At 41.0% G+C, this 15427-nt stretch overlaps 2 protein-coding genes across 2 annotated transcripts; one reads left to right on the plus strand and one right to left on the minus strand.

The window, feature by feature from the left end:
* Positions 1 to 578: 578 nt before the first annotated feature.
* LOC105899737 (agouti related neuropeptide) lies at positions 579 to 2528 on the minus strand. The gene is made up of 4 exons (XM_031568693.2): positions 2505 to 2528; positions 2025 to 2187; positions 1758 to 1849; positions 579 to 1600 (listed from the first exon to the last, which is right to left on the minus strand). Exons 2-4 carry the CDS (start codon positions 2152 to 2154, stop codon positions 1400 to 1402), a joined length of 423 nt encoding a protein of 140 aa, XP_031424553.1. The 5' UTR covers positions 2155 to 2187; positions 2505 to 2528; the 3' UTR covers positions 579 to 1399.
* A 2542-nt stretch (positions 2529 to 5070) lies between these two features.
* Positions 5071 to 10332, plus strand: atp6v0d1 (ATPase H+ transporting V0 subunit d1). Its single transcript, XM_012827015.3, has 8 exons — positions 5071 to 5323; positions 6249 to 6420; positions 6744 to 6922; positions 7262 to 7341; positions 7471 to 7548; positions 7633 to 7809; positions 7998 to 8075; positions 8899 to 10332. The coding sequence occupies exons 1-8, from the start codon at positions 5194 to 5196 to the stop codon at positions 9058 to 9060; spliced, it is 1056 nt and encodes a 351-aa protein (XP_012682469.1). The 5' UTR covers positions 5071 to 5193; the 3' UTR covers positions 9061 to 10332.
* The last annotated feature ends 5095 nt before the right edge of the window (positions 10333 to 15427 follow it).

Genomic DNA, 15427 nt, shown 5'->3' on the forward strand with positions numbered 1-15427 from the left:
ACAAGACTAATATTATTCTTACTGTATTCCTGGAATTGGACTGAGAAGTGCCAGCAAAGCCAAATGCTCATGTTTTAGAGAGAATAAACCCTCCAGAATGTTTAGCTTTAATATTCATAAAACTGATTCAGATATAATAAACCAAATCAACACTGATATCATGGTGCGCACATAAACAAAACACCACTTATAGAGTGTGTTTTCACTGCTTAGTAAAAATGAACCAACCATAGTTTCATGTGGGCAAAGAAACTGTAAAATGTAACCTCATCATTTATTCTATCTAAAACAACTTTACATTTTTGTTTTACAGGTATGTGCATTTTGTTTGTCAACAAGATGACCATTTGAAATACTGCTAATGTACCTTCAACACTTTCTCTGAGAACTAGAGACATCCACCCAGATTTTAATGAAACTCGATGGCAATGTTTATATATGTAATATCTCAGTGCCGTGTTTCAGCAACAATGTCCTTGTTATTGAGTGTGTGTGTCTAGGGGTTGGGGGTATTGGGAAAATAAGCAAAACACTTTCTTCCAACAAAAGCCAAATCATTATAGATTTATAGACCAATAACCAGTTTGCTCAGGTTTATTTGACATAATTTCAAACAACCAAATATCTCAAAACTAAAAGTGACAACATAAACCACAATAAACCATTTATTAATTAATCATACCAAAAAAAATCATCTGGACACCAAGTTCCACCCACCTGGCTATGCTCTGCATCTGTGTGTGCATGCTACGGCAGTAGCAGTATGGCTTGAAGAAACTGCAGTTAGCAGGTTGGTTTGCCAACAGGGTGACCTTTGGAACTTTTGCCAATATTTGTACTGACACTTGAACAAGAGATGTTTCTATATGTAATACCTCAGTTTGTATTATGCCAAAGACAGGCAGAATTACTTTCAAATTTCCATAAGGGCCCATGGTGCTCAGGAACATACCATACACCATATAACACCATACAAGACATAGTTTAACTCTCTAGTTGTTAATGGACGGAGATACCCTGGTTGATACTAAGAGATAAAGTCTGTGAGCATCAGTATTACTGGCACATGACAGATGATACATATCAGTGAAAAAGACCTTCTCTGTAAAGGTAGAACAAGTATTTACACACACCGGAATAAAGCAAAATAATTTTTCCAAAAAAACCCAAATGACTATAAATTAATTAACCGAAAACTAGTTTGCTCAGTTTTATTTGACAAGAAAGACATGAATTTCAAACAATTGTATCTTCTAAAATCTAGAAGTGACCATAACCATAAGGTATCATATACTAATTAATCATAACAATAAAAATCATATAGACATTTTGAAAACGATACCTCTCTCTATCTCTGAGTTTGTGTGCATGTGTCTGCAGTCCCACCCACACAGTTCTGCTACGGGCGCCCATGTGTACATGTGGGGTCCATGCTGCGGCAGTAGCAGTACGCCTTGAAGAAGCGGCAGTAGCAGGTGTCGCAGGCATCACAGCAGGGGAACTGGTGCCCGAGGCAGGACTGCTGGTGAGGGATGCAGCGACGGGGAGCCTTGGTGGACCTGCTCTGGAGCTGCACAGCCTGGCCAGCATACTGTGGAAACTATGGGATGAGTGCATCGACACGGACCTCTTAAGATGGAGGCTTTTGACATTGTCAGGGTTCATACAAAGTATATTTAGGTCTTCTTATATATATATATGTTTTTTGTCTATAGGTTAAGAGATTAAATATGGTAGTGCTGCTCTGCAGTACTTACTTCATCATAAGATCCAGGTTCATCCATCATCTGTTCTTCCACTGACTCTATGCCAAGATGAATGGGATCCAGTCTGGACAGGGCATCCTTACCTTTGTGCCAAACAGACACACATATTTCTAAAATGACATGGCCTGATGCAATATTCCATTTGGACAACTGAATGTCTGAAAGTTTTGATTATTTAAAGGATGGATACACAGAGGAAGTGATTTAGAAAAAAAATAGGATCTAAGGAATATAGAAAGTCTGTGTAAAACTCCTAACCTAAATTGGACAGAAGGGCTGCCTCCATCATTCTCAGGTTGGAGTCCTCCATACGGTTGGTGCGGACACCGCCTATGGTCTGATGAATCATGATAAGCATCCACCAGCAGTGTTTGACAGGGTTTGGCATGACAAATCAATCTGGCTTCAACGGGTGAGATGTCTGGGAGATAAAAAAAGAGATGAAAATTATTAATTAAGAATACTATGGTAAAATAATCTTACTTTGTGTTGTCTTCAAACTGCGTATACATTTTGAAAACTGTATTTAAAAGAAATGACTTTTACCACTTTTATATAAACAAATATGAAAATGCATTACAATTATTGGCAACAAACCACACAAAGGGTTTTTAAAAATACACAAAGTCTACAATCTGTAACTTTTTTTTAAACTACAACAACAGCATCTCCTTTAAACTAAGCATTTGTCTGATTGTGCATATGTGTGAGTGAGTGTGTGGATGTTACATTGCTTACCTTCTGCCCTCCTTGTGTGTGTGAATGATCCTGAGGTGGACTCCAGTGATACTACTTTATATGGCTCCCTGGGGAGGGAGGTTACTGGAGGTCCGCATGATGCCTAACTAGGGCTGGGAGGCGGGGTTTCAGAGTTGTTTTTGTAAGTTAAGGACCAAGTCCGCTAACGAGTCTATTTCACTGACTAGCTAAAGCCAGCCTACATTATAACAACATCCATTTGTAGTCATAATGGCTTTACATTTTCATGCAAAATTGTAATGGTACTTGACCTTGTACATGCGTTCCGTTTTGATGTCTCTTGTCTCTGTACTGTTGTATAGTAGTGTTTATTACAAACATTACGATTCACTTATATTAAGGAAAATAAATAATAATTAAATAATACTCTCAGCATGTGATTTTGTTTTAGATTTGCTTTTACATCCACTTGTATTTGCTCTATGGTTCTATAGAAAAAATGGTGTTCTATGATAAACATGGATGATGTGACGTAAAAGAGACAGACTTTGTGTCATGGAAGAGAAATATCATCATATTGAGTGAATGGACTATCACAATAAACTGGACAGGTAAACTATTCCATGAAGCCTTAATGAAGAGGTTCAGGCCAAAACATTTCCTTTGATCAGCTGATTACGGTTTATGTAGTACGTGGGCTAAAATGCTTTTCTGCTGGTTTATTAAATCTTATGTGATTATGTATTTGTAGAAGTACAGAACAGTTTAAGGTAGTATTCAATATCACAGCGGAACATAAAACACATGATTTTCTTTCTGGCTATTGCTTTAGTTTTGTATACGGTAAAGTGATAGCATTCAGTGTCGAGCTGAAAAATAAACAGAAAAACATTGTGATTTACTTGGTCTGTTATCCAGGCATTTCACTTGGACATCAGCCTAATATTTCTTTATTGATGAGCAACAACTCTTCAAGCAATTCTCATTTTAACAAATGTCCATCCTTATCTCTAAGCATAGAGGCTTTTACCCATTCTGCATTCAATTAAGGCAATTTCCTGTTATCAGTGCCTGGTCTTTCTGTCCACATCCATCACAACACAACACACTAAGAGCTTTCAGTGACACTCCAGCTTGAGAATTCATCTGCACAGTAATTCCCGGCATAGTGTTTTTGCCAAATAGCCAATACAATAAAATGGGAAGCTCATTTAGATTCAGATTCTGGATGCTGGCCATATGAAAACAGCTCTTTCCCAGATATCCCCACCTCCCATCCCCAAATCAAAAAAAGTAATAACGTATTATTCATATCTTATTACTTTATTGATAAATGCTAGTCACAAAGTCTGATCGCTTCCTACTTCCATTTAAACTGTGGATGCCAGAGGAGAGTGAGAGGAGAAGGAGTTTATTCTCCATGACTCTTCACGTCCACAGTAGTGTAAATTAATAGGAATTATAATTATGGTCAGACACATCAGGCGGGCATCATCTATCCAAAACATCAGTGGCCTAAGCCTTCTCTGGATTTGTCTGAAACAACGTGATGATTAGTAAATGCTAGCAATCTTACAGAGTAAATAATTCACTTTACTGGGAAAGTTCGTTCAAATTACGTTTAGCTCTAGGGATGTCGGGGAAGGCAAAACTTAAACTTTAATTTTGTTTTGAAGCGTTCTTGTGAAATTGCTGTTGTAGCCTACACTGTGGCATGCAGGTCCACATGGTAGGGTTGGACATCCATGTCAAATTGAATTACCTCCTTACATATTCAAATGCCTGTTTTCATTTCGACTGAGATAGCCTTCCTACCCAGTCTGCCACCCCCACGTGCAGTGCAGGCTACATTTTAACGTTTCGTGCATTTTTTTAATTGAAAATGTTAGCATACTTTTTTCTCTCTCTCTTAGTATGAACACTCACATACACAAATACTACAGCCATTGTGTTTTGGCAGCAGGATTTAGAAATGACAAGCATGTGGACCGTTTGAATTACAAGCACTGGTAAGAAATATTTGAAGGTGTCATGCATAAACCACAAATGGCTACCAAGAACAAATTAGGCATGATGAAGAGCGCATCTTTAAAACCATTATTAACGCTGGCTGTTCAAGAAACTCCGTAGCCTAAACTGAGCTGAACTACTAAACAAATAACTCGTGAAAGTAAGCCTCAATTCCTCAATAAATGAGAGAGCGCGGGCAATGGGTTAACATTAAACGTGGTGGACAAATGTCCAGATGAGGACAGAAGTGTTATACCAGAAAGGGATAATGTAGAGTTCACAATGTTTTCATCTGTAGCCTACATAGCAATGGAAACACAGTGATGCCGTCGTTGCCTACAACATCAGTAGGTAGCCTCAGAACAGGTCACGAGATATGGACTTCCTATGGTCTGTAGCCTATCTTGTGGTGGCTGATAACATATGCAATCGGAACCTAGTTCGAGATATAGGCCTACATTATTGTACTGTTAACAGAATCTTTGGCATAGGCTAGGCTACTTGGTATAGGAACTGGTCAAGTTTAACCACATCATGATCTTTCTTAGCAGAGACGACGTCAAACCGATCAGCTGGCCAGTCATGTGTCCTCATGATCACATGCTATGTGAGCCACTCACAGCCGGGTATTTTCACGGTGGCTCAGACGGGAAGTGGTTAGCTGTAAATATTGATTCTCATTATTCCCCAGTAAAAAGGAATATTTGACATTCTCAAAATGCCTGCATTCCCCGAGCTCTATTTTAATGTCGATAATGGCTATTTGGAAGGACTGGTTAGAGGTTTCAAGGCTGGAATCCTTACTCAAGGGGACTATTTAAATCTTGTTCAGTGTGAAACATTGGAAGGTAAGCCAGCTAGCTCGCATTTGCTAACGTATTGCTAGCGATCTCTGTCAATGTAGCAATAACGTAACTGTTAAAATTTGCTAGCTATCCTTGCGCAGTTGTAGGTTCGTTTCACAATTTATATTCAAGACCAGTTAAGTAGTTTTGCAGATGTTAAGGTAGACGACTGATATTGACGGGACGTGTTGCAAAGACGCTTCAGTGTCCCATGATCTGGGTCTAGCCTTCATTACTAATCACACATATTCTAGCTAGCTTGGAAGTAGGTTGACCTTAGCTGGCTAACGTTAGCTTAATGCTGTATTGCCATGTCTGAGGTTCTTTTGAAATAACTAACATCAACAAGTACCAAAAATGATGTGCTTTGGCTGTCTATCTTTGTGTAGCACCATGAGAAGTTATTATTCGCTCCGTATTATGTCTGCGTGATTACTTCGACCAGGAGGGTGCTGTGATGTCTTGTAAATGCTAGCTGTCAAGTGCAACATTGTGTATGCTTATCGATGCTCACCAGTATCACTGCAGTTGACGTGAATTAACATTAACGGGAACTGTCAACAAATCGAGTGTGAATCAAGTGAAATGACTGTATATCTGTATAGTTATGTTATGTCCGATTGCATTTGATTAGCCACTAGTATTAGCAATGTTTTTTTATAGCTATGTAGGGAGTAAAAGCTGAGTTTGAACAACATATAAATCACGTTTTAGATATTATTGCCCAGCAGGAAAATGTGTGGTTATATTGAATTAACCTGTTCTGTAATATATATATTTACAGGTTTTGAATGGTGATTGCACTTGACTCATTTGGGAATTATTTTGAGGAAGTGGAAACTGTGTTGCATTTGCCACTGTGTCACTAATGTTTCCGCTGTAGAGGACAAAGCCATACTTTCCATCTCTCTTTTTTTGCCTATCCTAGACTTAAAGCTCCACCTGCAAAGTACGGACTATGGAAGCTTCTTGGCCAATGAGGCCTCCCCTCTCACTGTCTCTGTGATCGATGACAAACTCAAGGAGAAGATGGTGGTTGAGTTCCGTCACATGAGGAATCAGTCCTACGAGCCGCTGGCCAGCTTCATGGACTTCATTACGTAAGGAACATTTAGGGCAGACACACTGTGGAGGTGCTGTAGTGTTTTAGTGGAAAGCCTCCAACGGGATATGCCAGGGACTGAGATTTCATGCAAATGTTTTAACGTTTTCTGCAAGAAAAAATACTACCGTACACAATACTACCGTAAAAGCAGTTGCTACTATTAATATGCAAACAGACAACTTACTACATAGGACCACCATTTGTGCTCGCACTACTGTGGGACTTCAAAGTCTCCGTTTGAATTGTATTACTACATGGAAATGCTTATGAGAAGAAACACAAGTCCATGACATATCACTCATGGTATTCCCTCTGCAGGTACAGCTACATGATTGACAATGTCATCCTCCTGATCACTGGCACCCTGCACCAGCGTGCCATCTCTGAGCTGGTGCCCAAGTGCCACCCGCTGGGCAGCTTTGAGCAGATGGAGGCGGTCAACATCGCACAGACACCAGCTGAGCTTTACAATGCCATCCTGGTAGACACGCCCCTGGGTAAAGAAGTATATCTATGTCTTGGTGGTGTTCCAGTGTCCTAAATGCAGAAAACTACAGCAGAGATGCATGCAATGAAAGCTATGAGGATGTTAGAAACGGCTGTGGTTATTTTTACACAAACATGGAAAATTTTGCTTTCATAGTGATTTTGGAGTATGCTGATTTATGCTCTCCAAATCACTTGAAAACAGTATGATTAAGTTTTGAAGATTTTGCTTGTTAAATTGACACAGAGGATGCTAGATGTAAGGTAGAAGGCCTATTTAATGTCTATAGTAAGTCATTGTGATGGTCATAGCAAGTGGACTATACATATTCTGTCTGTCTGTTGTCCAGCTGCCTTTTTCCAGGACTGTATATCGGAGCAGGACTTGGATGAGATGAACATTGAAATAATCCGAAACACGCTATACAAGGTAAAACTTGTTCAGCTGGTATAGCACAGCTGTATTTCACCTTGTCAAATATTATTGTAGGTCAGTCATTTAATTTCAACCAGTATAGGCCAGTAATTCACTTTCAACAAATGTCCCTCTCTTTTGCAGGCCTATTTAGAAGCGTTCTACAAGTTCTGTTCTAGCCTGGGCGGAACCACAGCTGACACCATGTGCCCTATCCTTGAGGTGAATGGCTGCAATTTAGCATGTATGTGTGTGCAGAAACAAACTTTGTGTCAACATTAATCTTGTGCTCTTCCCCCCCACCAGTTTGAGGCAGACCGCCGAGCCTTCATCATCACCATTAACTCCTTTGGCACTGAGCTGTCAAAAGAGGACCGAGCCAAGCTCTTCCCTCACTGTGGCAAACTGTACCCAGAGGGCCTGGCTCAGCTGGCACGTGCCGACGACTATGAGCAGGTCAAAGCCGTGGCTGACTACTACCCTGTAAGTCACCCTTGCACTTTATTTGGCTTTTCACTGAGTTCTTTGCTTGATTTAACGTGACACAACACCTTGTGAACATTTAGTTCATTTTTGCCAGAAAAACAAAATGGTTAGAAAAGATTAACGCTTTACGAATGCTTAGAATTTCTTCAGATTTGTTGGGTCATTCATTAGTTCCGTTTTTCCAGGAATACAAGCTTCTGTTCGAGGGTGCTGGCAGCAACCCAGGGGATAAAACACTGGAGGACCGGTTCTTTGAACACGAGGTGAGTGATTTAGCGCTCTAAACAACACAGTCAGCGCTAACGCTTGTGATTCATCTCCCCACCCCAACAAAAGTTGATGACACACTTTGACTTTACGTTCTGGAAATGGAGGAGGCCAGATAACCGATGCTTATCAGTGGTAATTAATGGTCTCCTTATGTCCTACCACATCGTAAATCAGCACTTGAATGGGGTGTCATCATGCAGTGTGAGTGTCCGTACATATCTGGGTGAGTGGGCTGGCCCACTTGGATTACACCCCTGCATTTACTGTAATGTCCGTGTTTGAAGTGGTTTCAGAGGAGCCATGCATCACTCTGTTTACAACAGTCTTTCATGTTAGCTGTGTGCGTTCGTCTGTATGTGGATCTTAATCACAACGTCCCAGAGAGAAGGCAAAGCCGCATCAATTACTTTTCTGTGGCTGCCTTTTATGCTCAGAACTACTAATGGTGTAGCCTTGCACTGCTGACTTACATATTCTTACCAAGCTCTCTGTGGTCTGGAAAGGTTCCACTGGAGTGTGACTCGGTCTGGGGCGTCACTAATAAGTGTCTCGCCAAATGATCTTTAAACTGATTGATGTTTGAAGAGTTAGCTTCTGCCTGACAGTCTAAGTTGAGACTGTTGGGAAATCAAACTCCCCGAACCTGGTAGGGGGAGATGAGCTACGACATAGAGGCCTATGTAAATGCCTTCTCAGTTTTGTGTAACCTTTCCTACCTAACTGCTTTTAGAACATATAGTAATGCAATATAAATTATTGTTGCCAGGCTTGTAAAGTGTGTCATTTTTAATATATTTTTCTGGTGTTCTTGATTAGGTGAAGCTAAATAAACTGGCCTTCCTCAACCAGTTCCACTTCAGTGTGTTCTACGCTTATGTCAAACTGAAGGAACAGGAGTGCAGGAACATCGTGTGGATCGCCGAGTGCATCGCTCAGAGGCACCGCGCTAAGATCGATAACTACATCCCCATTTTCTAAAAATCAGTCACTGCCTCACACACTCTGATTTCTCTCTCTCTCTCGCTGTCAATCTCTGTTTCTTCATGATATTGTGCCCAGTCTCTATCCACCTGCACCAGAAACTTTTATTTATTTTTGTGATATTTTTTATTTTATTTTGAAAAACATCTCTTCCTCTGTAGCACTTGCCCAGCTCTGTTCCTGACAGCCTCTCCTCTCAGCGTCAGATGGCCAAGGCATTCAAGAAGACATTTCTCATGCCTTGAGAAGATCCAAATCAGTTCATTACTGTAGTGAGATCATGTTTACGTTTTCAATGAACATCTCTGTGTGATTGCCCCTGAAAAGCCTCTGAGCCATGGTTGTGGTCCCTCAGTAGGCATTCCCTACATTCTCACTAGCTTAATTAGAGAAGCTCTGACTTCTCACTTTCACAACACTCTTAGCAGTGGTCTGTGGAGAGCTGGAGACAGCGGGGCAAACCTTGCATGTCTTTGCCATTAGACATCATGCTTCGCTGTAAAACCAGATGCTCTGCTTGAAGCCACCAGAGAATTACAAAACAGAAATGAGTTTCATACTGTTTGTTTTGGAGCAGAGGCTACCCAAGATGTACTTCACCTTTCCTGTCCATGATCTTCCTCAGCCTCCGACATATAGAGCATAAACGGGCTTCAAGGTAAAAGTACATATGCTGTCGGTGCCGAACGTACATTCCACCAGTCAGTATCATTCCTCATCTTCCCTATGTCTGTCATGTTGTGAATGAATTTATAGGCCTGTACTGTAGTTAGTGTAGTTTTCAAAGTTCCCCTTGGCTTGAGACCCGGCAAATCTGCCCGTAAAGAATTGTTAGTGTACAGTGTGATAATGCGTTGCATTCTCGACCCCTCAAACTGGGTAGGAGTTAGTGGACGTGCTGTTTGAACTTTGTTGCGGAAATGTAAAAAAAAGGATTATATGAATAAATATATATGTGGTATGAGAATGAGGAGTATTATTTAAGTGTTGTTCTCACAGGTACACTAATCGTCACCCAACATTTCTGTTGGCTGCAGACAAATCCAGAGGAAGTCATGCATCCCTTAACTGAAAGTCTGCTTTAATTCGTGCGATGAATCATAGCCCTGATGTAGAGTCAATTTCAAGATCAACATACATCATAGGTATATTTTAAAAGAAAATATATAAGATTTTAAAAGTGACATTGGTGTGACCTTGTTGCATTGAATGATGTGTTTTCTGATGTGTCTTTTGTTGTAAATGTGAAATTAAAAGCTGTATGGACTATTCAATGTGACATTCCATTTTTTATACCTTTTCATAACATACAGGCATTTAATAGGAAACTTTTCTCTTAATATAATGTGGAGTTGTTGGTCATTCTCAATAATAGTAACTTTAACATGAATGGCTTCTATTGCTACTACGACGACAGTATACAGAATCTTCCAAAGGTCCATGTGTCTGCCTGTCAACCACACATTGAGCAGAACACATGGATTCCTACAGTTCCTGTGCATAGGGTCATTTCAACCAATTCCTGTGCATAGGTAGCAAAACATCTATCTCTAACTCTGGTTGTATAAGACACCAGTGTTATCGACATGGCAGCTTACTTCATGGACGAGTAGTTTCACTGCAAATTACAACCCCGTTGCTAGAGGAAGATGTTAAAACATTAAACGCTTTGAATGTTTGAAAGTAGAGGTTTCAGAAGAACTCAAGGCCATGATGAACCAATATCTTAGGCACTCCTTGGGAAAAGTAGGCTGGGAGGTTGCAGTTTACGGGCCTCCACAAGGTGGGGCTGTATCCTCAGTCATTCACCTACTAGTCATCTCCGTCAACACAATGTCTCCAAGTCAGTGACTCAACGTAGGGCATGTTTTAGAAACATGGCTAGGACTTTAAGAGCTTTTTGGTCCTGTGCGATCAAAGTCTGAGCTGTTGTGATTGTCTTGTGTTGTCAGACGGAGATGACTCAGCAAGCGGAGGTTGGGAGGTAGCACGCCATGCCAGCTGGCACACTGAAATGTGCCAGCGCATTGAGCCGCACTGCGGGGTAAAGAGAAATGTTTACATAAACAGATATTTTTTATTTATTTATTTTTTGCCAGCATTTAGACTGAGACTAGTAAAAACTGAAATGGCTTTTCACAGGTTCGTACAAAGTGTGGCATGAGGGTAATGAATGCATTTATGCCGGCTAAGGGTTGGGTGAGTAATTTTGGGGTCATGATGTGTTAAAAAACATGGATGGTTATTCCCATGGAGTTGAAACTCCATACACAGCTGTTGTAGTGCTTGATGGCAAGTGAGAGTGAGAAAAAAAAAAATTCTTCTGGTTGATGGGGGCCATGTTTTCCTTTCCTCTGCACTCATGTCAAATGATTCTTTTTTGTCCCCAGTGTTTACATTTAACTTTCCATTCAGTCGCCACCCTTAGAATGACCCCACTCTCTCTATGAAATACAAAAATTAAGGATCCTAGCTCATTAAAAACTCTTTAATTACTGGGAGCACTTCCAGCAGATTTGACAGACAACCCTCCAAAATTATGGTTGACAGGGGGACAGACAATCTTGTACAAACTGTATTGAAAATAATTTGTCCCAGCAACAGCCACTCTGCAGCCAAGTATGAGGACAATAGGCTGAACCTATCTTCAACTTCGCTTTGTTGGAGAGTTCGGAAGTAAATTAGGCATTTCTTAGAGTACTCTTGCCTTTGGCCACACATCACTTCCTTGTCCTCAAATGAAATATGTCATAAGCATGCTTTATGAAAGATGATAATGGTGAAGTTTTTGGGGTTTGTTTATGTTTGGAGCCAGGCAAATCCAATTGCCTGAATTGAGGGCTTGAAAACTGATGGACATTGTTGATATGGAAAAAAAAAACTGGTTACACAAGCGTTGGCCTGAACTAATTGTAAGAGGGGGCAGGACCTTTGGGAAACAGACTGTCTTTCAGTCTGGGTGGGCATTACTGATAGGAATGTTCTCTGAGTTATACTCTTGGAGAGGCATGATGGATTGTTCTTTCTACTCAATAAGGACAAATGTCACATGATCAACAAGACGCGAAGAAGTGCTAAGATGCACCTGTTTTCCCATTTTTGCCATTTGTTTTTTGAGTGTGTGTGTGTGTGTGTGTGTGTGTGTGTGTGTGTGTGTGTGTGTGTGTGTGTGTGTGTGTGTGTGTGTGTGTGTGTGTGTGTATGTTGTTTCAAATGAGACATAAACAAAGCTGCCCTTGTATGGGGAATGGAATGTTTTCTTTTTCCAACTGCTATTTATGGGTCCTCAAGAGAATCTCCTATCAAGTTTGAGGACTGTTTTTTTGTTGTTGTGATTGTTTTTGTAGCATAACACACATTAGTAAACATCAACTACGGGTTAGCCTGATATCTTTCTCATAGATTCCTGAAGCTAATTGAGGTCATATTTAAATTCTAAATTGAGTGTATTCTCTTTCCAATGATCATTGAAAGTGAGAGGAAAACATCTGTTTTCTGGCCAACCTTTATGCATGACTTGATGGTGAGTCTTTGAAGAGAATGAGCAGGACACAAAAGGAGAGACCAGTTTGACTTATGGTTTCTGTTATGGCCAAGGAGATTGTGCCAGCTCTTGAGTTTGGCCAGGCCTCCTCACATGAACTACTCTGACTGGATTTCGTCATGCAGAGCATACAACTATTAGCATTTGAAGCGAAGTAGCTTTAGGAGTAAAATATACGAACACTTAATTGGATTCAGGATTCTTGCAATTCAGCGCAATGATGTGTGGTGTCTCTGTGTGTCAACACCCCCCCCCCCCCCCCCCAGCCCCCAAGTAAACAAATCCCCATAATTAGTGGTAGGATAATGACACAAAGCTTACTCAGAAACATGCCTCTGGCACTTTTTTTGCTGGTAGTGGGAAACATGGCTAGTCTACGTGTATGTTTCCTAATGTAGACCGAGTTCCTTTTTGTTCACTTGTGTCCCCGTGCACTGTGTGGGGGCAGAATGGTCGTGATGCCTTCAAGATGCCTCTATTAAATGCTCATAAAGCTGGAATTTGGGACACCAAAGGTGTTGCTGTCCAGGGAGCTCTAACACGCAGCTGAAGCAATGAAGCACCTGCCCTAGAACGACTCCCATGGGAGAGCCCGTAGTGTTTCAGGAGCGCTCAGCAGTCCAAGCTGTTTATGTGCGTGAGAAGTCACTGTTTTTCCATTCTGTATGGATACACCACGTGTAGAAGCATGCACATGCACATACACATGCACATGCAGACTTCCATAGGCTCTGCAATACTAGTTGCTTTCCAAAGCAACGCATGGATGGAAGTCTTTTTTTCCCACAGTGTAGTGTGTGCAGAGTGTGGATGGGGACGTGTTTCTAGACATGTATGCGCAGCGTGCTGGCAAATGTTGGCCTTTATTTTTACATAACCCATATTAGGCCCCTGGGATTTGGGTGGTATTTACTGAGAGCTGTCAACAGTTGACCTCTCATTCCTATGGACTTTTCCTGACAACCGCTCAGTGTTAGAATCTTGAAACAGACCAAAATGTCCTGGGTAGACATTAAAATCTTCTACAGCTAGACTCAGAACTGTCTACAGTCCTGAGTTAACACAAAACAGAGCGAGAATACTGACAGCTGATGTTTGGCTTTCGGCTCAGACGGCGAAGATGTCATGCACATTTGGATGTGTTTCTTGTAATTTATGACCCTCTTTGTCCTGAGGTTACCTTTTGTCTCTGCGAGATGGATAATTGCTCTGAATAATGAGAATAATTTGTGTTGTATGCCTTTCAAAATATGATGCGGTTACATATCAGGATTTAAGGTAAAACGCATAATTCCAACCTGCCATCTGGTTTATTTTTCACCACAGCAACATTTACTGGTATATTCTTCAAAAGTGTTGGAGTTGAATGTTTTGTGAAAGTTACTAAGAAATATAGCAGCAAGCAGCAGCCATGAGCGTCCAAGCAGCGGCCATGAGCGTCCAAGCAGCATGCAACAAGCTGAAAGGAAACATTCAACAAGTTCACCAGGAAGAAGACAGGACTGAACTTTACATGTTGAACAGCTCTTGAGATACAGCAGTGTATTTGATGAAGCACCCACTGAAGATGAATCTGCACATAATTTGACAAGCTTCCAAGGAATGCCCTTCTTTTTCATCAGTAGGTGTTTAAGGAATTAATTTATGTTGTCACTTTTGTTCAAGTTTCCATCTTGCGATATAACTTGCGCTTAACCCAGTGGTTCCCAAACTTCTCATGGCAGGCCCCCCTTTGACAATGATAAAAGAAATTGCAACCACCCACCTCCCCTCCCAATACCACAGTGCAAAGATTTAAATGCTCATATAGCCTAATACATGGTTTAAAAAAAATTGCACAGCTTTTCTGTTTTTACATTTTCGACCTCTTTTAATCAATCAGTTAAACTTAAATATAAATATTGTTTGAAAACGGATCAAATCTGGCCAGACCAAATACGGTTTTATGATGACATGAGGCTATGTATCGTTCCATTCTTTGAAACAGTTCATGTTAGGCACATGTCCGTTGTATCAATAATTAGGCTAAGGGGTAGGCCCTGACCATATTATATAAGTACAAAGTAGGCTATAACCCCATCACCACGTGGGTTACAGGCTACTATGCTGCCATACTTAATTTGACCGTTTGTTTGCCCTCAACCCCCGCCCCCATTGCTGCAACATTGACCCCCCCCCCTTTGACATATCACAACAGCACCCACTACTGAAGAATGTGCTCATGCATAATGATATCGTCATCCTACGTCATCTGAACAGGTCAATTGAACCAAATGGTCAATTGGGACGCCCTTCTGTATTGTTATAACCAACTGCTTTGTTTCAACACATCCAGAATGGGGTCCATTAGTTTTTACAGTGGATGAAATTAAGGTTATTGAACATTTTCTCCCAGGTCACTCAGGTCATTAATTAACAGGACAGAGAGCGTGGTCCCCACGTCAATACAGCCCTCACAAAAGGGAGCCTTGATTGAAGGCCTTGTGTTCCCTCTCGCTCCGACCCCTGCTTTATATCGCTCCCTTGTGCCGTGTGATTTTTGGACCTGCAACAGGCACCCCATGGTCTAAGCCCAGAGAGTGGTCCCATTGTCGGCCCTGCATCCTCGCTCCCACAGGACTGTGTCTGAACCTTTGATTCATGTCACACTGGCCCAGAGGACCAACACAAAGAAAAGTACAAGCTCCAAAAAAAATGATATATGGTTGAAAGAGGGGATCTTGTCACCATCAGACTTATCCTATCACCTTAGGGAATGCATTTAAGAACCCTGGAGTGGCTAAGTCTACATAATATCCTTCAGAAGAAAGAAAAAAAAAA

The sequence above is a fragment of the Clupea harengus genome, chromosome 6, assembly GCF_900700415.2.
Source record: "Clupea harengus chromosome 6, Ch_v2.0.2, whole genome shotgun sequence".
Lineage (NCBI taxonomy): Eukaryota > Metazoa > Chordata > Actinopteri > Clupeiformes > Clupeidae > Clupea > Clupea harengus.

Coding starts and splice junctions, on each gene's coding strand:
- LOC105899737 (XM_031568693.2), bottom strand. CDS start 2,154: ATGCCAAACCCTGTCAAACACTGCTGGTGGATGCTTATCATGATTCAT. Junction 1,850..2,024: donor AGCCCTTCTGTCCAATTTAG/GTTAGGAGTTTT, acceptor TTTGGCACAAAG/GTAAGGATGCCCTGTCCAGA. Junction 1,601..1,757: donor AACCTGGATCTTATGATGAA/GTAAGTACTGCA, acceptor CTCATCCCATAG/TTTCCACAGTATGCTGGCCA.
- atp6v0d1 (XM_012827015.3), top strand. CDS start 5,194: ATGCCTGCATTCCCCGAGCTCTATTTTAATGTCGATAATGGCTATTTG. Junction 5,324..6,248: donor TCAGTGTGAAACATTGGAAG/GTAAGCCAGCTA, acceptor TGCCTATCCTAG/ACTTAAAGCTCCACCTGCAA. Junction 7,810..7,997: donor CCGTGGCTGACTACTACCCT/GTAAGTCACCCT, acceptor CCGTTTTTCCAG/GAATACAAGCTTCTGTTCGA.